The following is a 27,239-nucleotide window of genomic DNA, read 5'->3' on the forward strand; positions in this document are numbered from 1 at the left end:
TGGCTCGCTTATTCTGTAGCCTTGGTGCGTGGGACAGTGCCTGGCACCTAGTAGGTGTTCAGTGAGTGCATGTGAGGTGCCTGGATGAGTACTGGCAGTTCTCTGGCTTGTCTGTTCCCTTAAAGCTGTTAGAAAAACCTTGTTAAATATCCCAGCTGCGGGGCTCTGAAGGATGCCTGGGAGGAGGCGGTTCAGGGACAGGAACAGCTTCGCCTAAAGGCAGCTGGTCCTGGAGGTGAGGTGGGGGGAGGGTGGCAGGTGCTCTCACTGCTGAGCAGGCTGTGGCTCCCATGTGGTGGCTTGGCCTTTGCGTTAGTTTCCTGGGGCTGAGACGACAGAAATGTATTGTCCCATGGACTAGAGGTCTGAGATGGGTGTTGGCAGGGTTGTTTCCTTCTGAGGGCTGCAAGGGAGAGTCTGTCCCATGCCTCTCTATGCTGGTTTGCCTGCAACCTTTGGCTTGTTCCCTGCCTTCATCTTCACGTGGCGTTCTCCGTGTATGCGTTTCCATCTGGGTCCAAATTCCCTCCTTTCCCCAGTTCACGACAAATTCTCCCACAGTCATATTGGCATAAGGCCCATTCTAATGACCTCTTATTCGATCAACCAAATTAGGTCACATACACAGGTACTGAGCATCAGGACTTCCACATCTTTGTAGGGGACACAATTCAACTCATAACAGCGTTCAATAGGGATTTGTGCATTCAGTTAAAGCAGTAGCTGCTGGTTGGCCAAACGCCGTGGTGGCTGCGTTCAGTGCTTTGGGGATGTGCTCAGAGGGAGGGGTCCCAGGCAGAAAGGGTCTCAGGAACTTCCTGAAACTAGAACCAGAGCCACCGTGGGGCAGGGAGGTGCAGAGACAGGCCTCTGGTGTCCTCGGGCTGGCGCTCTCTTGCCACTGGCCTCGGCTAGCTTCCATCTGAGCTCTTTGCTTTTTCTGAGCAGCCCTAACATCCCACTCACCACGCAGGAAGCAAATCTCTGTTTTAATTGTCTGTGCAATTAGTGCTCGCCTGGTGTCGAAGCCATCACCTGGAAAAGCACTTTGGCTAATGTGAATTTAAGCGGAGTTCTGAAATGACTGAGGGCCCTACCGCGCGGGGCCAGGCACACTCATCATTCCGCTGGCACCTGCCAACCCCCAGCCCTGAGGGCTTATGGGCAAAGCTGCTTACTCTCCCTATCCCCACACTCCCCACGCCCCTGCACCCCAGAGCAGAGAGGGGCAGGTTGGAGGTATGGGCTGAAGCCGCATTGTGAAGGCAGCCTCCTAACATCTGCCAATCTGCCAGGCAACCCGCAACAGAGACTCATGCAGCAATGAACCGAGACTCAGGGCCGCTTCCCGGAAGCAGAATGTAATCGTCTTGATTGGAATTTTTCTGGGCCACCAGCCAATCCTGCCTCCATCTTGTCAACCTAAACATCAAGCATTTGCTTCTCATCTGCTGCTCAAGGGCTCTCATCCCCTTTCCTGCCTTTTTGAACTCCTTATCCGAGCAAAGCACAAATAAACCACGTTTCAAACAAAACCTGTTTTAAATTTTAAAAGGAATGCAGGACTGTGGCCCATGGGAGGCCCCAGCACCTGAGCAGGCGGTGTTCTGTGTATGGGGTGTGGGGTGGGGCAGGAAGGGCTGACCTTGAATTCACCCGAAGGGTCACTATGGAGGTTGCTCTGCACTCGAGGCCCTGAGTGATTTTGGGTTGCTGCGGAGTGTTCAGTAACAAATCTGATTGGCACCTGGGTGGGGTGGAGTCCAGCCATGGGCTCCGAGAGAGTCGGGGAGCAGGTCCCCTAGAGGCCTGGCCTTTCCCGGCTGTCGGTGAAGCTCTTTAAGAGTCCCGACAGTTTTGGGGGTGGAGGGGCTGGCATCATCACAAGACGGGGACACTGACCTGCTTCACTCCGCCCGCTGTCTGAGGGAGGGAGCCAGTCTGCCCCTAGCCTTCGAGGTCACACTTACAAACGAATGGCAGACACAGGATCTCAGGTGAGGGTCCTTCCAAATCCAGGGGGTGCCATCATGCCGTGCAGTCATGATGGACTTAGAGAAGTATTACAACAATCTCTGCAAGCAGCAATAAAAGGGCCCCTTCCCCAAACTGCCATTTGGGCTCGTCATATGGATGTGTAACCGTCTTCAAGACAATTTACATTGTACAAACGAAAAAGCTAAAGCCATGGGACGAGGCTTAGAGCAGGTTCCAGGTCTGGCTGGTAACGGGCGGGACGAGAACATGGCTCCCACCACGGGTACACGCGTGGCCCTCCACTGTGACGCAGTGTCACCAGGGGCCCCGAAATCTCATGCTTCCTTCTTGCAATGACCATGGTGACCTGGGTGCCCCAGCACGCATCCTCTCACCCACGAATACCATTCTTGCCATGACAGTACCACCGCTGGCTCATTCCCTGTCACCCCTCTGCCCCGCCGCAGCCTTACCTGTCGTGAACTGGGTGGTGGAGGCCTCGCTCTCATTGGTCCCACGGACGGCACTGACGCTCACCTGGTAGCGGGAGCCGGGCCGCAGGGCCTGCACTGAGTACTGGCTCAGGGGAGGCTGCAGCCGGAAGGTGGTTTTCCCGCCTTCCCCGCCCACCAGGCCGTACTTCAGGAGGATGAAATCGACTTTGGCTCGAGGGGGAGTCCACTCCACAAAAGCCACGGTATCGGAGACATCTCGCACCAGGATCTGCGTGGGCCCGTCAATGACTGAAGGAGAAGGATCAAACAGAAGGACGTTTGAGAAATGAGCTCTCTCCCTTCTCCTTACATCAGTCAGGGAAGGGATGGGTGTTATGATCCCATTTCACAGACGGGGAGAAGGAGGCACAGTAAGGAGACATCTCTTTTCGGAGGATGCAGTTTGGAAGCAGGGTAACTGACACCGGAATTCAGTTTCCTGCATCTCCTGTCACCAGGCTGAGTTTTTCCCATCTTGGCTGGCTTGAGAGGGCCAGGGCTGCTTCTGTCTGGACAGAGAATTGAGCTTCTGGCGAGAGCCCCAGCGCCCAGCTCTGAGGAAAGATCTATGAAATTATCAGCCTCATCTAAACACCTGAGACTTCCAACACAGTTGCCAAATGGGGCATCACGAGTATCCAAAAGATGTCCCTGCTCAGCCATGCGAGCAACACAGTCAACACAGCTGCTAAGATGCTACCGATAGCCAACAGACATTTGCATTGTCGACATGGAACGTGCCTTCTAGGGAAACGTGCTCTTCTGACAAAAGAGGACCTTGATTTTGGACCCATCTCTTGTGGGCTATTTTCCCCACATGCTCTTGCACATTCCTGAGCCAGAAGGACACTGCAGTCACACGCAGCCCCTCATGAGCCCTGGACGCTGGCACTGAGCAGCTGAGGGGACCTTATGGTGGGGTGGTGTTACCCTCGAAAACCTGGCTGGTTTCCTAGGGGTCCCACCATTCATCCTGTGCACATTGAATTAGATGATGGGTGTGGGGGAAGGTGAGAGAATATAGAAGGAAAACTGAGAGAAAAAGGACTGGTGAGGAGAATGGAAAATGGTCTTCACTCCTCACGGTATGTCTGCAAGGCCACCAGGCCTGCTTTGAATTACTCAGTGACTGGAGCTGATTGCTGTTAATACTGTTCATGGGTTTGGAATTAGAACCAGAGACCCTGCTTAGCTGAGTGTGACTATGAGAGCGACTGGCATCTAAAGTGGAGGCCAGCCTTGCGGACTGAGCCCTCCCCTGTGGTGGCCGATACTCTCCCTGGGCAGAGAGGATGGAGCTGAGTTGCAGGACACCGGACACCCCGCTGGTGTTGCAGAGAATCCCCATGGGAACTGGGGACAGAGTTTTAGGAGCAGAAGTACAGAGAGAAGCAGAAATGAGTGACTCAGAGGAGCGTCTAGATAGAGATAGGAACTCGATTCCCAATTCTCCATTTTCTGATTCAAGTCTTTCATGAGGCCCCCATGCATTTCTGGCCCTGGGGCTTCCATGAGACACTGTCCTTCCGGTAAGTTCTCTTCCCTGCCTCAGCTAGTTAAGAAAGTTTTCCTCCTCATTACCAGAGAGCCTGAGACTAGTCTGTCATTTGCCCACACTGGACTGCCTCCTGCTGTCTCCAAGATGGAGTGTCTCCCTGGGCCCGGTCTCAGTCCGACCCAAGCCTCTCAGTCTTGCCGAGTTGGGCCTTTCCCTGGTCACCCCACCCGCTTTCTGGGTCTAGCCAGTTTTGTTCTCTATTAAGCAGCTTAGGATTTGGGGTCTAGTAACAAATAGCCCAAATGAAAATCGGCAGACCATTGTGGTGCCACCTGGTTTGGAGTTAAAATGCAGTTTTGTTTTTCATATCTGGGGTAACAATATGATCGAACGGAACACATCCAGATGTTTTAGGCTTGCTGTACTTAGGGGTTTTAGATAAGTTTGGGCCATTTTTAATGGTCTCCTACCTGCTGTATAAGCTTAATGCCTGAAACATAGTAGTCACTCAGGAAATGGGCGTTGGATGAATGGGAGGAATGGATGGGCGATCCCCTGTATCTAGGAGAAGGAAGGGGAAGTGTTTCAATGAACTGGAACTTCTTGGGGAAGAAAGAAAGAGATGTCACAGAAACGCAAATGATCAGGTAAGGCTTTTGTCCTTCAACTCTTTCCATCCCCCAAAACCCTAGGCTTAACGCACTGTCCCTGTGAGTGTGACTGTGTAGCTGAGTGCTCCAGCTGCAGGAGGTCTTGTAATTTGCATTCCCAAAATGACCTGCCTGCAAGAAGCCAGTCTGAGAGCCTGATGAGGCCTTGGAGCCTCGCAAGAGGGGGTTAGTGTAGGTCAGACCTTAGCAGAAGGAAATAATTAAACAATCATTTTCTAAAAATAGCAGACAGGGTTTGGAGCAACCGTACTTTCTGCAGCCGCTCTGCTTTTGGATTCTGCCCTTCCTTGGCCACTTCCGTGAGCGATCCCATCCCAGCCAGGAGGGGTCAGCTTGCTTTCAACTTGGGCCCAAAATTCTAAACAAACACAGGTCCTACTCAGAAAGTAAACTGGAATAATTCTTCTTCTTTCCATTTCTTCATGACTCTGAACACAACACCAAAATATTAACTAGGATGTTTTCCTTTTGGAAAAACAATTCTCCCTAGCGTTACCACACATTTTCAGGTCTGGAACTTTGCATTTTCCTCTTAAGAAACTTCCAAACCAAAAAATCCTGCAAATGTAAAAATGTGGATTAAGGAGAAGACTAAGGTGGTGTTGGACTACCTTCTGTAAGTGCTGTCAATACAGGGTTTCCCCAAAAATGTATACACACTGTAACAGCTGATAGCTCAATGTTAAAAATAAAATGTATTTTAATAAATGCTGCCTTTATAATTATTCAAAGTGTGAGTATACATTTTGGGGGAACATCCTATATTTTGGAAGAAAAACATTCTGCTACTGTAATGTCCTGGGCCCTCTGATGAACCATTACCTTCTCATCGTCTTTTGCTTCCGACTAACGCTTTCTTACTATCCAATCACAGGAAGGAAACATTCCACATCAGAAAGGAGAATCTACACACGCGATGAAAAGGTCAACCTCAGACTCCAGATAACCTTGGGGAGCAAAGATGTGGAGCCCGCCCGGCATCTGGAGAGATTCCTGCAGAGCACTTGCAGGCTTCATGGCTGTGCAGTTTCTTCTAAAACACATTTGGTCTAGAACTCTGGTGTAAAAGCCTCTTTTTGGGAGGAGGAATTAAAGCACAAACTCTTAAATGACTGTACAAAATGTACAAGAGATGACAGTGAAGCTGCCGTGGTTGGCAGATGTGGCGCGCCCGGAGAGAGTGGTCAGAGGCCTGGATGTCCCCTTGTCCTGGCCTCGGGATGCTGCCATGGAACCCCAGTGCTCTGATGGAACATAACCTAATTCCACAACAATTTTAAACCAGTGTTTTCTCTATCGAGCATAAGCCTCAGCACCTGATACTGCTCAGTGTGGATCCAATGAGCAAAGCATGAATCACTAACGCAATGTGTCTCATTACATAGCCTTGTGGCTCCCTATCCTGGCCAACTCGGCCTTTGCCCTGGACTCCTGACTGGCTTTCTTCAGTGTCAATTTCTGTTTATGAAAAATAAAGCTGTACCAATATTCGCCTATCTCATTTACTCACAGGGGAAGTTGCTTAACCTTCCAGTCTCAATTCCTCCCATCCCTAAAATCAGAACAAACAAGATACCAGATGCTATTTATAACTTTTGAAAAATTCTTGGTGAGGGCACACACATATCCATTACAATTGCTAATTTACAGCCTTTGTTAGCCAAGGAAATAAGGCAAAACACGATGCAGTGAGTGAATCAAACCTAGAAATAAAGATCTTGTGTGAGAGGAACTGTGGGGAGGAAATAATAAACTTAAGTTCACCTTGAACAGTGACCAAACCTATACTCCTGGTCTTTAATGACGCTTCCCTACACTCTTATGTCTAAGTGTGTTCTCTGAGCACATGTGTATATACCAGGTATTGAGCACTCACTCTCATCAACACAGTGCTGATTACTTTCCATGCATTATCTGATTTAATCCTCATGTCAAGTCAATGACAGAGTTCTTATTATTCGTCATTGTAAAGTGAATTAAGAAGGGTTGGATGACTTTCTCTAAATCTCATGTAGGTTCCAAAGCTCAAGATACTAGGAGCTGACAAATGAGACCTCTTGATGAGTTAGACTGGGAGAAACACACTGGACATCTTAACATAGAATTTCCCCACAGAATACCCTCCCAAATTCCTATGCTTGCAAGAAGCAGTAAGGAAGAGGTTCTGCTTAGCATCTGGCAGAGGATCTCCATCTGCAGGTACCAATGCTGTTCTCAGCTCTGGGAGATGTCCTCGCCCCCTTTGTCTCTACGTCTCCGACAAGTCTGTAGTTCCTCCTTGTGAGTGACCCAGGGGTAGCCTCGGGAGACAGGCAGGAGGCACTCACCGGTGGCCACGCTGGCCGAGGTGGGGAGGCTCCGGGCTTGCTCCTTCAGGGCCACCACGTTGACAATGTACTCCTCCCCAGGCTTTAGTCCAGTCTGGTTGAAGGATGTGACATCGCTGGGGAGCTGGGCAATGACCCCTCCTTCATTGTTCTGGGTGAGGGAAGGGAGATGCAGAGAAAACAAAAGTCACTGGGAGAGAAAAGTGTTCCACTGTTTGTGAATTGTGATTTAAAAATGGGGACGACTCCTCTCCCCTCCATGAGGACAGCGGAGTGTCTGGGGCCAGGGATGAGTCTCACCAGGCTCAGGGAGAAGGCCACCCCTATAGGAGGCTTTGGCAAATGGAGAAAACCAATTTTCAAGAACATTTCTTTGGCCTTTCCTGAGTCTATTGAATTTGCCAATACAAATTAGTCATGAGGTGATGTAGCTTAGCTTTTGCCAAAGATGAGAAGGTTGATGGTTACAGTTTGCGTTCATCTTGATGAGCATGTTCTTGGCTATATATAAGAGTTGCGTATGAGTGTAAACAGCTCTGTGTACACACACACACACTTTCCAAACTAAGATGTTTGCAGATTTTTTTTAATGAGGCAGAGCTGTATTTTGCTGTGTCTGGAGTTTCTTATGGTGTTACTCAGGGTGCAAATTTGTCAATGTCTTGTTTCCTCTTCACCCAGATGTGTTAGGAGTCAGTGACACAACCAACTATAAGTACAGAGAAGAGAAAAAGGAAGTGTGGAACACAGAATAATACAAAGGAGAGAGGAAGGAGAAAAATGGTAGAAGGGAAAATGAGAAAGATCAACATGATGACATTGGGTCCCAGATTGAGTATCTACCTACCTACCTGTCTGTCTATTAACAATTTTCTATGTGTGTCCCTGGAAATTGAGGGGACAAGAGGACTTCTCTGTGGCACTGCTCCTCTCCTCTATTCTCTGGTCTCTTTTCATGCTACTCAGAGTGCCCTGTATGTTCCTCAGAGACAAACTCTTGGAAATCAGTGTGACACATGCCGCTCAGTGGCCCCAACCCACAGATCACACAATTATTCTCTGTGGCCATGTGTTTGACCTTGGCATGCCCTAGCCAGCCCCTCTTATTTGTCACATGTTGTATGTAAAACAGGCAAGGCTGGCACAGTTTTTTTCTTGCCTGAGCAGTAGGGTGGCATGATTTTCTCTGCATTATAAACTCATCTGCCTGTCAAACTTCACTGGTCATTTGAACACAAATAAGACATATAATAAAAGATTTGTACAGAATGTCTGTTTAGATGTATTTAGGTTGCTATGACATGACTACATCCACATGGCAGAGGGGGGCCTCTTGGATTAGGGGACAGAGCAGTGGACACTTGGGCTCCTGGATTAAGCCTGCCACCAACTAGCTGTGTAAGTTTAAGTTCACAGAGTTTCTGTCTCTGTAAACTATGGGAACTGGATGTAAAATGAAGGGTCTACTCTGTGAACTTGAAGGTCTTTTGTAGCTCCAACAGCTCATGCCTCTAAGAATGGTGAAATCACAGTCTTATTAGCCAACAATGTGTCATGTATCATTAAGTCTGATGAATGACAGAAAGAATGCTCTTTGATATTGAAAGATGAAGCTAGAGGGAAGGAGTCTGATTAAACATTATACCCCCATGAGTGATAAAGTAGGAAGAACATCAGTGGGGTCAACAAACTCTGGAAAACCACAACTAGTCAGGCACCACTGGCAACGTGTAAATGTTTGTTTTAGGATTAAGAAAATAAAATATGACTTTACTGAACAGAAACGCATCTTGGGATACTTTTAACTCAAAGATGAATGATGTAATTTGTTTAAGGGAAATTTTGCTCAATTAATAGGTTACGAAAGGTGTTTTTGTGTTGCACCTCTAGCCGTGAGAGATGGAAGCCTTGCAAGCGGACTCTGGTGCATCTGTGTGCACAGGATAAAGCGGGGCTGACCACGTGACTGGCTCAGGTGGCTTTTTTATGTCATAGAGAGAAGCCCTAGGTCTCAGAAGGTGTGGTGTTCAGGCTCACTAATCACAGTCCATGAAACCCCAGAGCTTTCTGAGCAGAGAGCGGGGCTGGTGGCTGCTTCCCACATCCATCCTCTGTCACCTCTAGCCAGCATGCTGGGCTCAGGGTCCCTCACCACACGTACAGCCCAGACACCCACAGAACATCCCTTTGTGTCCTCAGTGGTGTAGAGAGCTATGGGCCAGTGCCTTCCTTGCTGTCCCAGATCCCACGTGGAGGGTGTGGACACTCTACAGAAGGCCATGCAGCGGGCTGACAGGTGGGGTTACCTTTGGAATAAAGCTGATCTCCCACCCGTCGAAGGAGAAGGAGAAGGGCTCCCACTGCACCTCCACGGTGGTCTCTGTGATGGTCTTGAACTGCAGCCCTTGAGGAGTGGAGAGATCTGGAACACAGCAATGTGGGGACCATGTCATAGGGTCCTGGGCAGGGACAGAGAGCATCTCCGGGGGCTCTGGCTGGGTGTTCTCCTCCCATGCCAATCTTCTCTCTCTCTCTCTCTCTCTCTCTCTCTCTCTCTCTCCCCCACACACACACACACACACACGGTGGGTCCCAGGTGCAGGGGTGGGCTGGTGCCAAGTCTTGGTGGAATACATGAAAACGTAACAAACCCAATCTAATAAATACTTGTTTATGCTTTCTAGTCATAATATGTTATTGAAGTACAAAAGTCACACTTTCCTTCCCTTACTAACATGGTAAATCTTGGCGTTAAACATAATGCCCTTTTTGGAGAACCCGAACGCTATCTTTGGCGGCTTTAAGGATTCCAGAGAGGCAATAGAACAGCTGAGTGGTCCCATTTCACCCAGGAAGAGGGAGGCACAGTGCGGTGACTAGAGGTGTGGACCATACCCACTGCAGAATGAAGACAAGGATGCTTTTCCTGACCCTCTTATGGGCAGGAAGAATATTTTGTTAGCTCAAATAACCAAGTGTAGGAAGGCCTGAACTGTCCATTTCATGTCCACAATCAAAGCAAAGTCACACACAAGGGAGAAGAGCAGATTCTGGGGTTTTTGTTCTTATTTGACTATCTCCTCCTTTTCTCCAGTGGTTCCTTTGTCATTTCTCTCTTCTCTGCCTCATCACTGTGGCCTCCCTTACCTCGTTATTTTCTTCTTCTCTTTCTCTCCTTTTCCTATGCACACATGCACACACACATGGACACACACGTGGACAGGTCAGTGAGGTGGCAGCATGCTCGCCCTGGTGCAGTTCCCATCACCAGCCCTGGAATATGCCCGCGTGCCTTTTCTCAGTTCTGCGGGGAGCCTGCTTCCCTTTCAGCTTTGCCCCTCCCGGGATATTCTCCTCCTTCCTGGGCGGAAGCTCCCTCATGTCTCTTGGTTAAAAGGCAGGGCTGATTCTGAGCCCACTTGAAGGCATGTCAGGTGCCTCGACATGATTTTGTCCTTGTCACCTGGGAGCTTGCCTGAGGGGATGCCCTGACTTGGCATAAGAAACGCCACAGGAGGTGGAAAGCTCATCACTGCATGCGCACGAGGACCAGAGGCAAGTGCGTGGGACTTGGGCCAGGCGCTCGCTGTGGTGACTCATCCCAGAGCAAGGTGGGGACAGCACAGATGGGGACCTGCCTCTGCACCATCACTGAGGATATTTAAGACTAGTTCTCAGGCACCAGAGGAATTGGGGGGGAAAAGGTCAGATATAAACAGAGAAACAGAGCTAATTATAGGCACATTAACAGTCATCACTCACAAGAAGAGTCCAGTATGATAATAGGATATTTATCAACTGAAAAGCAAGGGACAAGAGGATTTCTTAAATCCTGTCCCCTCTGCCTGTCTCTATCCTGGCATCCTTCAAAGCTCAGTCCAAATCCTGAGAACTCCAGGAAGCCTCCAAGCCAACTCTTTCTCCTTTGACCTCCCCATTTTCTGAACTTTCATAGTATTGGTTACCAAGTACCATCTTGTCATTTGAAATGAACATAAAATGGGCCCCGATCTCTTAGTTCATATTTGGTGATAAGTTTCATTTATGACCCAAGAGCTTATGGTTCGTGGTCACCCCTTGTTCTGGTTCTGTGCTACTGCTAAAATCTCTGTGACATCATGAACAAAAATAGACCGAGAGACATAGAAGCATAGAAGAGACTGTCGAACCTCAGAGGACAGGCAGGGAAGGGTGGGTGCAGGGCAGGGTGGATGTGGGAAGAGAAACCAACAAACTTGCATGCATATATGCATAACCCATGGACACAGACAATGGGGTGGTGAGGGCCTAGGGTTGGGGGCGGGGGCAGGATGGAAGAGGTCAATGGGGGGGAAAGGGGACATATGTAACAGTTTCCACAATAAAAATTAAAAATAAATATTTGGTCTTTGTCGCTGGTTCCTAGCACACTGCTCCTAAAACACTTGGAATCTCTGGACTAATAAGATCTTTTGTGTGATTATGAGATAATTGGCAGCTGGGTCCCCAGATAGCCCGTCTCTGGAGAAACCAAGGCATGATGGGAGGGTTGGAACCTTCAGCCCCACTCCCAACCTCCATGCCTTAATCAATTGTGCCTCCATAATCAACTCTCCATAAGAAACCCCAAACACGGGGGGCTCAGAGAGCTTCCAGGGGGTACACACATGGAGGTACTGGGAGGCTGAGTACCCGAGGGGGCATGGAAGCTCCACGCCCATCCCCTACATACCTTGCCTTACACATCTCTTCATCTGGCTGCTCCTGAGTTGTGTCCTTTATAATAAGTTGGTAAGTAAAGCACTTTCCTGAGTTCTGTGAGTTGTCATCATTAATTATCAAATCTAAGGAGAGGCTGTGGGGACCCCTGAGTTTATAGCCAGGGGGTCAGAAGTACTGGTGACAAGCTGGGACCTGAAGTGGGGGCCATCCCCCTGAGACTGAGCCTAAACCTGTGGGATCTGACACTAACTCCAGGTAGTGTCAGAACTGAGCTTGTGTCTGAGAGTCAGGAGGTGGCATTGGAAATGATTTAAGAAGTCAGAGGTGTATAAAGAGAAAAAAATAACAGTGACTTCCTAACTCCTTCCCAGTCTCCTCCTTAATATAGTCAATGTTAATAGTTGGTATGCAGTCTTCTAAAATTTGTGCTTAAATAAACATACAAAATATAGAGACACACCTATAGGAGTTTTCCCTTGTTATAAATGAAAAAGGAAAATGCCCATTTCTTAACGGGAGCAGTTTACTTGCTCTCTCTCACTCTTTTCTCCCCATTGAAATTTTCTAAACTATGTTCTAGAGTAGGGGTGGGGAACTTTTTTTTGCCAAGGGCCATTTGGGTATTTATTACATCATTTGCAGGCCATACAAAATTATCAACTTAAAAATTAGCCTGCTGCATTTAGTCAAATGTTTAATTAACTCACCCCAAATGATTTTGCAGGCCTTATACAGTCCTTGGGCTGGACGTTCCCCACCCCTGTTCTAGAACCTCAACTTTTATAATCAAAATGGACTATCAAGATATTTTGTTAAACAAAAGACCACCAGGAAATTATGCCACCTCTCTATGAGAAGTGGGTGTTGTCAGTTGTGATCTTAAATAAGATATTTTCCCACTCTACTATACACTTACCATCTGTAACACACCTTTAGCGCACGCTTATCATACGTCCCATTTCAGATCTCCTGGTTTTAATCTCTAACTAGAATCAAAGTCTGTAGAATTCTCATAACTTCCCTTGACCTCTATTCAGATCTAGCTTAGAACAAGAAAGAGCTCAATAAAGTACTTTTTGTCCTTTGGTTCTGTAATTGATGGAAGCTGCCTGAGTTTGGAAACCTTCTTCATCGAAGTGCCTTTCTATCGGCATACCCTTCCCAAGGGGGTCATGTCGGAAGACTGACCCCTCAAGCACAATGACTATTGCAGGCATCCCTGAAGAATTAAGAAAAGACACTGCGTACTATCATGAATGCCCATGATCTCATGGAGGAGAAAAGAAAAATGAAGCAGGACGGGGAAATGGTACGTACGGGTGGCCACCTTGGCAGTGATGGGAAGGCTGAGGATGTTGCTAATGACAGCATAGACGCTGATGTTGTAGGTGAGACCTGGCTCCAGCTCTGTGATGGTGACACCACGCCAATCTCCAGGCACCCGCTGCTGGAGCTGGAGGCCCCCCAGGGCCGTCGGCTGGTAAGAGATCACATATTCCGTCACTGCCATCGGCCCGTCCCATTCCAGCTCAATGGACCTGTCGCTGATACCAGCCACTCGCAAGTCCTCTGGAGGGGCAGCTACCAGGAGGCAATACACAGATAGCATGAGCTCAGAGGACTGCCTTCTCCATCCTCAACTCACCTTTCTCCCTCACATCTCACCCCAGGTGCCCTTTTTCAATGTTCTGCTCAGCTCAATGGCTGGGTGATTTCTAATGCTCTTTGTGGGCAGGTTCTTAACTTTCTGTGCTTAGTTTTCCCACCTCCATGGGGCCCTGAGTCAGTGGTGTGCTGGAATCAGCTCCTATTGACTCCTGAAAGTTGATGGCCAAATTCTCCCGAATTTTGCAAGACAGTTGTTAAATAGAGCCATTGTGAATGATTAAATATAAACTCAGAATTAAGTAAATTATATTACAAACAACGGTAATAAATACTCAAAATTCATCAGTTTCAAATTATTTTGCTACATTTTACTATTTTCTATGCCCTTGAGGTAATGCACATGTGTTGTGTTTCTGGTGGCAATGCTATATAATTGTATTCTACTGCACAGCTATTGCCAACTCCATGTGTAGTGATGTCATGTTGGTAGTTTGAAATTGGCCACAGAGGGAGTATTTACACCATGGAAATTGGCAAATGCTATAAAGCAAGAACTTCCATTTTTTTCTTCAGTTATTAGATACTTAACAGCATACCAGTGGCCAAAATTTTTGATAGTTTAATAAGTTGTCACCAAATTACCCTAGAAGACAATATTTGATTTTGCAAGTGGAAATAAAGGCTTATTCCTGGTTATTTTGTAGACAATAAGAAGCCCAAACAGTAAGTCCTGGATACCATGGACAGTTAAAGACATACAATAATGCTTTATTGTATCATTTTCTCTGCTAAAAAGATACTTTAAGTTTTGAAAGAAATGTAACTTAAGCTAATTTTTATTAGCCTTGATCTTGGGGATAATGATAAAGAAGTATTCTTGAGGGCTTTGCTTTTCTCTCTTGTTCAAATGCTAATCAAAGAATCGCCAAAGATTAAACCTCCTAGAAATAGCCTTTCATGTATGGTTCTCTTAAGAAATAGAGATTCACCAGGAATGTGGTATTAAATAATTGAACCTTTAAGACCAATTAGGAGGCTAATTCTAGTGTGCCTGCAGTTGGTGCTCATAGATGAAATCAAAGATCGGGCCAATATTTAAATAGTCATAATTAACATTTAAGTTTATATGTAATGGAAGCTTTGGTTAGTTTAAAAGTTGCCATTGGTTTTGAATTTCTCCTCCAAGAATTCTCATTTTTTCTTTTTTACCGTATAAGAATGTAGGACTAAGCCGGCTACTGTACACAGAATTTGTGTGTGGAACGTGGCTGTTCCACCTCCCCCCGCCGCCCCCCGTTGTGCTCACATGTGCACCCTCAAATTCTTGGTAGTGGCCGACAAGAGGCGCCCAGACTCTTAGGATGGACATTAGGACCACATATTTGCAATGTTGAGTATCTGCTTTGATTGCTTTTGCCCCAAACTGTTCATTGTGTGAAACAGTCTAAGCAACAGAGCTTCCTCCGACTGAAGATGGCAAATGTTGACCAAAACAAAACATTAAAAATTTATTCTTTAAATGTATAAAACTAAATGTAAATGAAATTTAAATAGACTTTCAAATGATAATTGATAATAAGCTCATATCATTTCTAATTCTGACATTACTGAAGTTTAAACTGCACTAAAAACATTGTGTATAGTGCCTACAGAATAACGCCTGGACCAAGGGGGAATAAAAGAATTGATCTATAGAACCTCTGAGTAGTTTGCATGACTATAGTAAGCATTTATTATGCATCAGGAACGATGCTAAATCCTCTCACCAATACTGTGGGACATGTATCATTATTACCCCTATTTTAGAGATGAGAAACGAAACTGTCAGCAGACACAGAAGCTATGGTTTGAACCAGGCAGAATGGGTCTAAGCTCTCACCCAGTAAACAACACCCCTTTGAGGCGGCATAGCATTTCACAGTCTATCACAGCGCTTGCCAACTGGTGGTCCGTGAGGTCCGAAAGGTTGGCGACCGCTGGTTTAAGGAAACCTTTCTGACTCTATAAAACATGTTCAGACACACATTCTAATTAGAATTTTTAAAAATCTGTCCATAGCAGCCCAAGTGAAGCAGATCGTGTAGCTATAACGATCCCAGCCTTATAGATGGAGAAACCAAGGCCCGGGTTAAGGGACTTGCCAAAAGCCCAGGAGGTGGGTTACAGAAGAACTGATTCTCAAATCCAGATCGTCTACACTGAGTGTTCTTTCCCTGCCAGTTTGTAGACCGGGTCACGGTGGTGTCGGATGTCTTCTTTCATGTATACACAGCCCTCCAACGGAAAACCAGGTTGGAGAATAATTCAGACTGTCCTTTAGCGGGTGAATTCCAGGCTGCTTATCGTAGCAACTTCTTTTAAAAATGGGTCTCGAGTGCCTGCGGCCCGTGAGTCACACCGATTCCAGGCTTCCTCTGCGGGACGTCCCCTGCCACAGTGACAGGAATGGCCCTTCCAAATTTCCCGTCACCAGCAGCTCTTGGGGCATTTGGGACAAGTCAGTATTCCTTTTTGGTTCCTTCTTCCCGAAAAGAAAGCTACAGAGGATGCCAACAGAGGATGATCCCAGACGAGCATTTGGGGATTTTAAAGTAAAAATGAGGTGCGGAAGGATTTTTTATCTTGATAACTTCACCTGGCAAGGTTTTATCGTGGGACACGAGGCTGGTGGTAGGCACTGCTTCTCCTGATGAGATGGTCCCCACTTGCCTTGAAACTGGCAGGAGCTGTGTGCACTGGGGGTCAGTAATTCCTATGAAATGAAATGGGACTGAACTTAAAGCAAACTATAAAGGAGCCATGTGCCTTGATGCTGTGAATTTAGGGTGCAAAGCAGTGTCTTACTTTCTGGGGTTCCAACCTTGAAACCTTGGGAAGAGAGGGTGATTAAAAGGGAATAAATTGGGCCCTAGCTGGTTTGGCTCAGTAGATAGAGCGTCAACCCGTGGACTGAAGGGCCCAGGGTTCCATTCTGTGTGTCTCTATCACATCGATGTTTTTCTGTCTCTCCCCCTCCCTTCTACTCTCTCTCTAAATATCAGTGGGAAAAATCCCTGGGTGAGGATTAACAACAACAAAAAAATGGAAAAAAACTGGTTTGAGGCATGGAGTTGCATATCTGCAAAGATGCCATGCTGTTTCCCTTGTAGATTTGCATCAATGTTGCACCTAGATTAGTTGTGTGAAGTGTTTTGCTCCAACGAACGAGTGATTTCAGGTGCCAAAGGCAGGGCTGGCTGGGGTGCAGGCAGAAGCAAAGGCAGAGGCTGACGTTGATGAATCCCCATGGGTCTGAAATTTCAGGTGCCAAAGGCAGGGCTGGCTGGGGTGCAAGCAGAGGCAGAGGCTGACGTTGATGAATCCCCATGGGTCTGACGGAGGAAGTCCGGGGACCCTGCTCTGCTGGTTCTTTCATCCTGTTGACGCATTGGCCAGCTCTCGCATTAACCTGCTGCACTGGGGGAGGTGTGAACAGTTGGTTCCAACATCTGATTTCTTTTTATCATTTGACAGAGCTTGGCTTTAATATCAAGAGACTATTTCTTTGTGTATGTGGCTTTTCACATTTTTATCTTTCAATTCCTCTCTACTCGGCATTCCGGAGAGGATTAAAGAGTGCTAGAAGGTGGTCGGTGACCAGGGTTCTCATTCTTGCCCTGCCATCCATTAGCTGTCTGGCCCTGCAAGAATCTCTGTCTCTCTGAACTGCTGCTTTTTAAATCTGGGGAATGAGGAGCCCAGAGCAGCTTCTTTCTGAGGCCTGTTTTAAGTGCTCCTATTCATGAATTTACTGTGCCATATCTTCACATGGCCAGAGAACAGGCAGGATGGTTGTGATTTCGCCTCATGGCCCACTACGAGCAAAGACCAAGGCTGGGAGTCCAGTACGGTGTCCTCGCCAACTCTCAATTGCATTCAGCCTCTAGCAGCTCAGGGCCTCAGAATGAAACCCACAGCAGGCAGGCAGGCTTTCTGCACCCTGGCAGAGTGGGAAGAGTGGCCTGCGAGGACGTTGGTTTTGTGGTTCTCCATGTTTTCACCTCCTCGTGCCTGTGGGTGAAGGTGGCAGTGACACTGTAGTGTGTGCGCCTGGCCAGAGATGACCAACAGAGGATAACTACCCCCTCTCCCGCATGAGCCAGCAAAGCAGCACTTTAGACAATGCCCTTCATGGTCTCTGGCAGAGACCTGGACGTTTGGTTTAAAAGGCATCGAGAGCAGTCCCTCCTACAGCGAGCGATGGCTCGGGTTGCTATAGAAACAGATGGAGATGATGTAACTGTCCCTCCTCACATGCTTTGGGAACCTGTGAAGTAATTTATCTGGGCCTTCAGAAATGATCCTCCAACAGCCAGAGAGGATGTGTTGGAGGTCACATGGGCTCAGGGTTTGGACTCCACCCAGTTGAGCAGGAGCTATACTAACAGCTGTGGTGCCTTCCCTGAATGGCCAGGAGGGCTCCAGTTCGGTTTGGACCCTGGATCAAATTTAAGATTATGTCTTCAAGGGGACCTGTCCCTGTAGAACATGACAGGTATGTACAGTCCAACACAGAGCCATTCCATTCAGAAGCACGTGGACTAGAGGGTAGCCATACGGAGCAGTGGCCCCAGCTGATCTTTCGCATCCTCAGATGGGGCCCAGGGAGCCTCACCCTGTGGGTGGGAATCGGGACCACGTGTCAGCCTCCCTTCCCCAGCAACCACCTAGTGATTTCAGATCTAGAAACAGTGAGGCTTCACTTCTGCTTAAATTTTCTTTCATAACAGTTGGTAGAACTAAGTATACTTTTAAAAAGATATTTCAATTCAGAAAATAAACCAGGTGGCTAAATGAAATTATTGAATATGGAAAAAAGTGAAGGAACATGAAAATATTTTTTCCTAAGCAGTACATTATTATTTGCTCACTCGTGGGGTTTTGTTGTTGTTGTTATTGCCAATGAACTTTGATAGAATTTAAGTTGAAGTCACGGGGTTTTGTTGTTGTTGTTGTTGTTGTTGTTATTGCCAATGAACTTTGATAGAATTTAAGTTGAAGTCACAGTGCAGGAGCCTGGTGTGGCTGGCCTGCTCTCTCGGGGGAGTCACTGAGGATGCTGAAGAAGTAAAGGCTTCCAGCATTCCTCCCATAAACTGACATCAGAGGGCTGATCGGAAAATTCCCAGAATCACCCCATCAGGAGGGTTAAAAATGTTTGTTTGTTATTTTTTTAAATTGCATTTTAAATCCCCCTCATGGGCACTCCAGCCCACGGTTACAAATTGAAGTGCAGATGAAACGGATCAAGGTCAATCCCTTAATCTGTGCTATTTAGACACACACATTTAGTCAGCAGATGAGCAATAATAGTGAGATGATAAAAATAATCTGATTTTAGGCAAAAAAGTCATCTCCAGTGAGTTGCTGGTACTCTTCCCACCGCAGGATTTCCTTCCTGGTTTTAGGACACCTCTGTACGGTGTCCGTGCTGTAGACCCCAGATGGGCTTGGTTCCAATTTGCTGCATGTCATCTGGAACAGCGTGAGTCATGGCCTTCTAACATTCTGCACTGATTGTCAGAACGTGAGCTGCTGCTTGATGCCTTGGCTGCTTTATTCCTGTTTGCATTTCATTCCTTACCTACAAACACTTCTTTTTCCATGTGGACCCTAGACCATTTCATAAACTGACACTGAGTAATATAGGCTCCAAAATCACAGGCTAACCCCCATCTCAAGTGGTGGTTGAGACTTGTCCTGGGACATGGCGGCGAGCAAGGGGGATATTCTGGACGCCCTCTGAGTCAGAGCGGCCTTGCCCAAGGTGGTCCCCTGGCCCGTCTCTCCCCTTCCCTCCACTCAAGGACAGTGGGAAGCTGTCGCTGTTGCTGTTGCCTTTGTTCAGTCTGAGCGTAAGATCCAACTTTCAGCATGAACCTGACCTTTTCAGGTTTCCCCTTCCCCCCCTTAAGTCTGCCCCATCCACTGTGATTGACGAAGAAACCAGCTCCCTTGGAAAGCAAGCGAGCACAACCCAATGGGGAATCATTTTGCCTAAAATCCACCTTCCTTCCCATCTCTCTTCCCCTCTCCAGTGAGTCTGCTGGGCCACCCATGCCAATGCCCAGGAGCGCCCCTTCCTACCTGCCGAGCAGTCGGGGCCCTGGTAGCCCTCTTCGCAGAAGCAGAGTCCCTCCTGGCAGTGTCCTCGCCCGCTGCAGGCGTTCAGACAGTGCTGCTGGCCACAGTCCTCGCCCACATAGCCCTCCTGGCACACACAGGTCCCGTTGGCACAGCTCCCCTTCCCGGAGCAGTCCCCGGGGCACCTCAGCTCGCTGCAGTCCTCGCCAGTGTAGGGCTCCTCACAGACACACTCCCCGTCCACACAGAGCCCCCGGGAGCTGCAGTCGGTGCGGCACCGGAGTTCGGAGCAGTCCTCACCGCTGTATTCGCTGTCACAAATGCACTGGCCATCCACGCACACGCCCCGGCTGGAGCAGCCCAGGGGGCAGGAGGGCTCTGAGCAGTTCTTGCCAAACCAGCCTTCATTGCAGATGCAGCCGCAGGACTCGAGGCTAAAGTTGCCGTGGCCACTGCAGTGAGGGAGGTAGTCCAGTTGTCCTGGAAAGGTCAAGGAGAAGGTCAAAGGGGGGCAGTGGCACCCCCTGAAAATGGTGCCTGGGGCGGGGTGGGCAGAGACCTCTTCTCCCTCTCTGATCAATGTATGTCACTGAGAGTTCATTTCAACCCATATAATCAATTTCATAAATATATTCCCCAGTGGGTTGTCTGTGCCTAGCATGGCGCTGGGATAAGGATGAGTGAGATCTGGTCCCTGTACATCAGGAGCTCAGTTTTGAGGTGTCTCAGCTTCCATTCCTGAGGAAGAGGCCTTAGATGAAGATTCAAGTGAAAGTGACTTATTAGAAAGTGGTCCCCAAAAATCTGGTTGGGGAAAGGGGAAGTTTGGGGAGGGAAGGAGCCCCAGCCAGGTACATTGTGGGCCAAGTCCAGGGAAGGTAACTGGGGGTTAGTCTTGCAGGATGCTCGGGTCACAGTGCAGGTTACCCCTCATCATGGGTTAAGGGCTGTCCCTGGGGGTGTAAAGGCTCAGGCTCCTCCATTCTCTCTCTGGGCAAGCCAAGGAGGGTCCCACAGCCCAAGGACAGCCCCTGACAAAGATGCCCAGGTGCTCTGGGGACTGAAGGGGTTCCCAGGGCATTAGGCTGAGCACTGGGCTTGCTATGCAGGGCAAGGTCGTATGTGCCACGGACTTGCCCTACTCCCTCTGCTTCCTGCCCTCACACTCACTCTGCTCATGCATCAGCCCTTGGCTCCAAGGTCAGTTCAAAGGCCTCCCTCAACCTCAGTCTCCTGCAGTCACTGTTTGCTATGATCCTTTTAGGATTCTGTGCGCATCTCTGTCCTAGCCCTTACCACGCTAGAAGCACAGTGGCTAATTTATCTGGCTAACATGAATCACACAAACTTATTAAACAAACACAAGCCCAGCACCGGCGTGACATCCTTCTCTGCACTTGGCCTTGGGGATCTGAAGTGCAGTAAGTTATATCCTGTTTAATCCTGTCACTTCAGTCACCCTCACGGCCTGAACGGATAGCACACTGACATTGCTGAACACAGGCTCGCTTGTAGATTTCCCCACTTCTGCCAGGGAGCCTGGTGGGAGGTGGCTTTCTGAGCCACTCAGAAAGCCGCCCAGCTTCCCGGGCAGCAAAGAGCCCATGTTCATGGACACCTATGATTTCCCCGTGTTCTGGCTCCATGGATAACTGACCTGACAGTTCTCACTGAGGGATGGGAGACGGGGCAACTGGACTTTCTTCTCTTCTTCAGACTGTTTTATTTACGGTTTTGGTTGGGGAGAGGAGGAGGTGAGAAAACCATGGCACCTCAAGACTGCCCACACTCATGTCCGTGTGCCTCAAGACACGTGGGCCATACGGGCCACTACTGCCTTCATCCCTGCCAGAGCCTGGAGATACGAGATGTGAAAGCTGGAACCCAAGCTAGTGAGACAGATTCCTGCTCTCACCAAAGGATGAATGGCAGGATGGCAGGACTCTACGGGGCCTTTGGGTGAGAGGAGATGTGCACACAAGGCAGCAAACAGCTGCTGCTCAGGCAGGTCAGCGGGCAATAGCTCATGCTCCTGTGGGCTCACGAGGAGCCAGGCTTTCACCTGAGTGGATGCTTGTATCTTAATGCTCCTTGCCGTTCTGCTCTATCCCCATTTGTCAACAGGGAACAAAAGGCACAAGTCATGGGACTTGCTTAAGGATTAAACTAGTAAATAGCAGAGTCCAGATTTGAACTCAGGGAGTCAGACTCTGAAAACCTAATGACCTATCAGAGAGGCACAGACAGTAACTCCTAAGTGTTACTTTCAGCGGGTGAGTGAGGCTGGAGTTACCTCTCCCGGACATTCAGCCTTTGGAAGGGGTGCAGAATAAGCAATGTGCGTGTGTGTGCATGTGTGTGTGTGTGTGAGCAGGTGTGTGCACATGTGCGTGCCGGTGGAGGGGGCAGGGGCCAGAACTTCCATCTTGCTGGAGAAGACGGGGATGGGTCCTGGGAGACCTTGATGACTATCATTTACTCAGATGGGAGAAAGGCTGCGACTGAGTGAACATGCGCCTGCATTCTCTAGTCCCTCAGGTTAACACGGAGAGATATCAATTCAACAGCCTGTAAAAACCCAAGATGAATGAAGACAGACATCAAACTCCCTGCTCACTGCTGTGCTGAACGGATGTGCCATTCCCTGACTCATCCCCCCAGAAGCAAGTAATGTCTTTCACACGGACTAGGCGAGCGTGTGGGTGTGGAGGATGCGGGTGCCAGTCCTCCGGGAGGACTGTGTGCAGATCTCAGAGATGCTTTATCACAGAGCTACAGACTGGGGCTCGTTTCCTTGCACGTGAAGAGGGGCCGATTCCCCTCCTCTTCCCACCCGAAGCCCCTGCAGGGGCCCAGCCCTACCTGTGGCTGCACTTTCTTGGCAGCAGCTGCTGCCGCACTGGTCCCGAAGCACCGACACCTCCCTCTCCAGCATCTCGATGCGGCTCAGCAGCTCCCGCAGCACCTGGGCCGAGCTGGTGGCGCATGGGCAGGCCTTTTTGGGGAGGTTGATCCTGTGGGTGACGGTGACCTGGCTCTCCGGGTCGGAGGTCTGGCCCAGATACTCGGCCGGTGCCTCGTCTTCCGCACTCACCTCCTGCTCGGCCGAGGCCTCCAGCCCCGAGGAGCAGAGGCTGTCCAGGGGCACGTTGATGTTGTACACATGGTTGAAGACCACGGGCGGCTCTTTGTCGGATGTGTTGTAGCTGGCAATGCCTCCCTCCTCCTCCACCGCCGGTCTCTGGCCCCTCTCCGTGGGGACCTCTAGCTGACACTCTGTGGGCTTGAGCATCGAGCCCAGAAGAATCAGGTTGACGCCAAGGAGCATGTTCTTCAGGACCACAGTTTCCCCGTCGGCCCCCATCCTCCGTGCAGAGCTCTGGGTTCAAGACCAGCCCGCAGCTCACAGCATGGAGTTGTCGGAATCTGCAAGAGAAACAGGACTGAAGTTACCTCTGAGACCTGCGCCGGGTGCCATGCTGTGCAGAGTCCTGCAAAGCCCAAGGACAGGCGGCCGAAGACTTTCAAGGGGAGGGAGTCTGGGAAGGGACGGGAACTACCAGGGTCATAAAAGCCCAGAGCTTTGTCCCCTGAAATGGACACTGCTCCCAAAGATTATCTGCAACACAGGAGACCGGCCCCCATGCTGGCAAGTGGTTCCAGCAAAGAGGGCCTGCGAGGCGGGGGCCCGGGCTCTGTGGAGAGTCTCTTTCTCCAAAGAAAATTCAGTGCTTCTTTCCACTCCTGGGTGAGAATTAGGATGAAGGCACCGTGGAGCCTCAGGCGCACCCTCGCATTTCCACAGATAGTTATTATGAAGGACACCCACCAGCCTCTTCAAAATAACTTATTAACTCTTCCAAGCTCATCTCTTCAATACAAGTCGACTTGAGAATAACCAGCCAGGCAGATAATATAGTTCCCGGTAATTGTGGCTGTTAATAATCCTTGGGTACACGAGTGATTATCTGGGACCGTGCGGGCTGCACACGCCTCTAATCTTCTCATTAGCACAGTCCCAGCGCTGCGTGATCGGGGCTCCTTTCTTCCGAGGTCCTGCTTAAATTGCTAAACTAATAAATTAGCTCCTCTGCTGGTTACCCAGTCACAAAGAACCACAAAGAACAATATATTTACTGTCATGCAAATCAGGTTTAGGGAAATTATATTGCTTTTTTATTCCCCACATAGAGGAGAAAAGTGGCCCAACAAAGTTGGGTTCTAAAGGTGGCTTTAAAGCTACTAAGAAGATTAAGGTCTAAGGGCTGATGAAGGGAGAGTAACTGTGAGTCCAAGGATGAGGCAGCAAACGGAACATGTACTGAATGTGGACTGTGCACCTCACACCTGACCTACTTGGCCCTCAGAACATCCCTATGTCGGAGCATTAGGGTTATTCCCATCTTAGGATGGAGGAAATTCTGCCCAGAGATGTCGAGATTGGAGATCAAAGGTTAAGAGCTGGCTCTGGAGTCAGACTGCCTGGGTGCATACCCCACTCCTTTGCTTTGCTTTCTACCTGTGAGTGGTAGATCATGTAGCTCTTCATGCCTCAGTTTCCCCATCTGTAAGGTGGGGATCATAAGAGGACCCTCCTTATGGAATTGTAGTGATGATCGAGTTAGTACCCGTATAATACTTAGCTAGTACCTGGCATTCAGTGAAATGCATAGCTGTGGTTTGTGGACAGGCAGAATAACTGTCTGGTTCTTGCCCTATCCGGATCAGATACGGCCTGGCCACCACTGTCAGGACCTTGGCTCTCACTGTGGATGCATGGTCACTGGTCACAAATACCTCCGCACACCAAATGTTTATTATGACCTAATCCCAGCCCTTGAGCAGCTCTCAGTCTCACGGAGGAGATGGAAACACAAGTAGGATAATGACAGTGTAATGTGCTCATGACCTTGACCAACAAGCAGGAGGGTGGAACAGCAGGAAATCCACTCAGGGTATGGGTGACCACCAGTGCCGTGGGCCCAGTGTTCCTGGGCCTGGCTTCCAGACACACGGAAGGACTATATTGTCTAGGCCTATATTTTTGGGCCTCCTGCTGGTTGGGTGAGGCCATGCCACTAGCACTGGCCAATGAGTTCTGAGGGGAAGTGAGGAGTGTCACCTCTGGGCCGGGGCATTATTGCCGATGGGTGACGCTCCGGAGCTTTATCCCTGCCACAGGGGAGTGTTCCAGATGCTGGCTGCTTTCTCTGTCTGGGTCCCGGAGCTACTACAACACACCGAGAGCCCCTGCTGCGCCACAGTAGGTGGCAGTGCGTGAGAGAGAAGTAATCCTCTGGTTTCTGAAGCACAGGTTTTGTTTTTGGTGTTTCCCACAGCATAACCTAGTCTACTAGGAGATATGGATTTTAATAGATTACTCTTTAGATTGAGAAGATAGCAGGAGATATGTAATATCGAACTGGATTTTAATAGATTACTCTTTAGATTGAGAAGATAGGGTTCATTATACACAAAAGAAATTGCATGTGATAACCACTGATATGTGCTAGAACGTAAGATAACATAACATAGCAACTAACATGGCTTGTTCAATGAATGCAAGTATTTGAAGGGATGTTAAATGCTAAGGGATTTGACATTTCTATGACAAAAGGTTCAAGGAAGGTAGTTTCCACCAAATAAGGGGAATCTATAGGAAAACATATTTTTGGCTCCATATAAAGAACAGTTTTTCTAATCGTCAGAGCTACTGGATTGTCATGATAGGCAGTGAGTTCCGGTCATTGGAGGTATCCAAGCACAAGCAGCTAGACTACTACCTGAGAATGCTGAAGATGGCCTTTCAAGCACCACATGAGAGACTGGACTAACAAGAATATTAAGGTCTTCTCCTGGATACTTTTCGAGTTCATGCATTTGAGGAGTGTGCCCAGTGTAATACTGTGTTCAAGGGCCGCCATAACAAATTACCACAAACTGGGTAGCTTAAAACTACACAGCTTTCTCACATAGGGATGGTTCTGGGCACTAGAAGTTCAAAGCCGAGATGTCATCAGGGTTAGTTCCTGCTGAGGGCTCTGAGGGAAGGTCTGTCCCATGCCTGTCTCCTGGCTTCTGGTGATGGGCGAGACCCTCTAGGCCAGTGGTTCTCACCTTCCTAATGCCGCGACCCTTTAATACAGTTCATGTTGTGGTGACCCCCAATTTCATTGTTACAAATTGAACATAATTAAAGCATAGTGATTAATCACAAAAACAATATGTAATTCTATATGTGTTTTCCGATGGTCTTAGGTGACCCCTGTGAAAGGGTCGTTCGACCCCCAAAGGGGTCGCGACCCACAGGTTGAGAACCGCTGCTCTAGGCCCTCCTGGGCTTAGAGATGCATCACTCCCACCTGTGCCTTCATTTCCACATGGCCCTTCCCTGTGTCTCTGTGTCATCACATGGCCATCTTCTTTCAAGGATACCAGTCATACTAGATTAGGGACCCATCACTCAGTATGACCTCATCGTAACTAATCACATCTGCATGACCCTATTTCCAAATAAGGTTACTTTCTGAGGTGCCGGGGGTTAGACTGTCGGCATATCTCCTTTGTGGGATATGATTCAATCCATAACGAATGCCATTGGGCATTTTCACCAGACACTGAGCTAAGCATTTCCCTTATAATTTCATTCATGCCTCACAACCAACTTATAAGAGAGAGAGGAGTGATATTCAGGAGTCAAGAGAGTAACTGGTGTGGCTCCGGCAACACCCAATCGGAAGAGGCATCAACCAATCAGACTGGCTGTAAACAACCAGCAGGGCTCCGTGGTGATGTCACTATGATGGTAGCTCCTCTTTTAATTTCCATTGTTTGAGATGAGGAAAAAACAAGGTATTTGACCAAGACTGGCAGCTACTGAAGCAGAGGAGCTAAGACCGAGGCTGGTGTAGCTGCGTGTAGCCTGTGCTCTTCACTGCTGTTTCTCCGCCGCCTTAATTAGTGGCCACATGCCATTCTTATGAAAAGACTTACAAATCAACACGCTCACAAATCAACACTCTCCTTTCTTGGGATTAGACTTAGGACTTCCTGACAGTGATGACTTTTAGCTTAATGCTTTCTCTGCCAATCCTGTCTCCCACCTCCTGGCGGGAAGGCTGGTCTGATGGTGCCCGGCCTCCTGTGTCCTGGGAATCAAAAGCAATTCTACACCAGCAAACCTTGATCCTCGAGGAGTTGGGAGACGTTCTTTAAACGTGCCCTTCCCCACCGAGCCAGCAGTTACAGAAAACTGGGGCTGGCACCAGCAACCTCCGCTTCATTCACTTTTCTGAGCTCCCTCTGGTGTGTTCCCACCAGGCCATCAACAGCCATTGTTAATCACACCACAGACTCTCTGCCTCTCTCTTGTGTCTCCACATTTCGTTTAGGTTGCTTTTCTGCACAGACAGAGCAGGTGGGATGAATGGGATGAGGGGCCTCATTTTCCTCACTACTTCTGACGCCTGCTGAAGGTGGAATGAAACCAATGCTTATTAATGCCCATGATAAACGTGCCCTTGGTTCTGCCGAGCTCATGTCACTTAGTAATTGTTTCGAAGTGACTTTTCTTTCTTGTGTCCCTGGCTTCCTCCCCTGCCTCCACCTCCTGTTCCTTGTGTGGCTAAGGATGCTCACTGCTCTGTAGGCCTTTCTGTGGCACTTTTCAGCAATGCTGTGGGCAGGTCTTCACAACGTCCCCTGCCGAGGGCCTGGTCTAATCCCATGGCTTACCCTAGTGCTGCATTTGCTACACAGTCTCCTTTAGAGGGGCCCCACCTGCTCTGAGACCCATGATCTGGCTTTGGTGTGAGGGGGTGTCTGCATCTCTAAGCTAAAT

At 48.6% G+C, this 27,239-nt stretch overlaps 1 protein-coding gene across 2 annotated transcripts in view; it reads right to left on the reverse strand.

Annotated features, from left to right (window-relative positions):
* The window catches only part of TNR (tenascin R), a 324,699-nt gene that overhangs the window by 37,316 nt on the left and 260,144 nt on the right, over window positions 1-27,239 (reverse strand). Inside the window, exons 3-8 of one of the 2 annotated variants that reach the window (XM_014540911.1) lie at window positions 22,262-22,825; window positions 19,403-19,879; window positions 12,986-13,249; window positions 9,274-9,389; window positions 6,968-7,118; window positions 2,451-2,720 (exon numbers count right to left, since the gene is read on the reverse strand). In XM_014540911.1, the coding sequence (XP_014396397.1) occupies window positions 2,451-2,720; window positions 6,968-7,118; window positions 9,274-9,389; window positions 12,986-13,249; window positions 19,403-19,879; window positions 22,262-22,763 (1,780 nt within the window). In that variant the 5' untranslated portion in view covers window positions 22,764-22,825. The remainder of the gene's footprint in view (window positions 1-2,450; window positions 2,721-6,967; window positions 7,119-9,273; window positions 9,390-12,985; window positions 13,250-19,402; window positions 19,880-22,261; window positions 22,826-27,239) is intronic. The other variant, XM_005867690.2, reaches the window with a different exon arrangement.

The sequence above is a fragment of the Myotis brandtii genome, unplaced genomic scaffold (genome assembly GCF_000412655.1).
Source record: "Myotis brandtii unplaced genomic scaffold, ASM41265v1 scaffold250, whole genome shotgun sequence".
NCBI classification, from domain to species: Eukaryota; Metazoa; Chordata; class Mammalia; order Chiroptera; family Vespertilionidae; genus Myotis; species Myotis brandtii.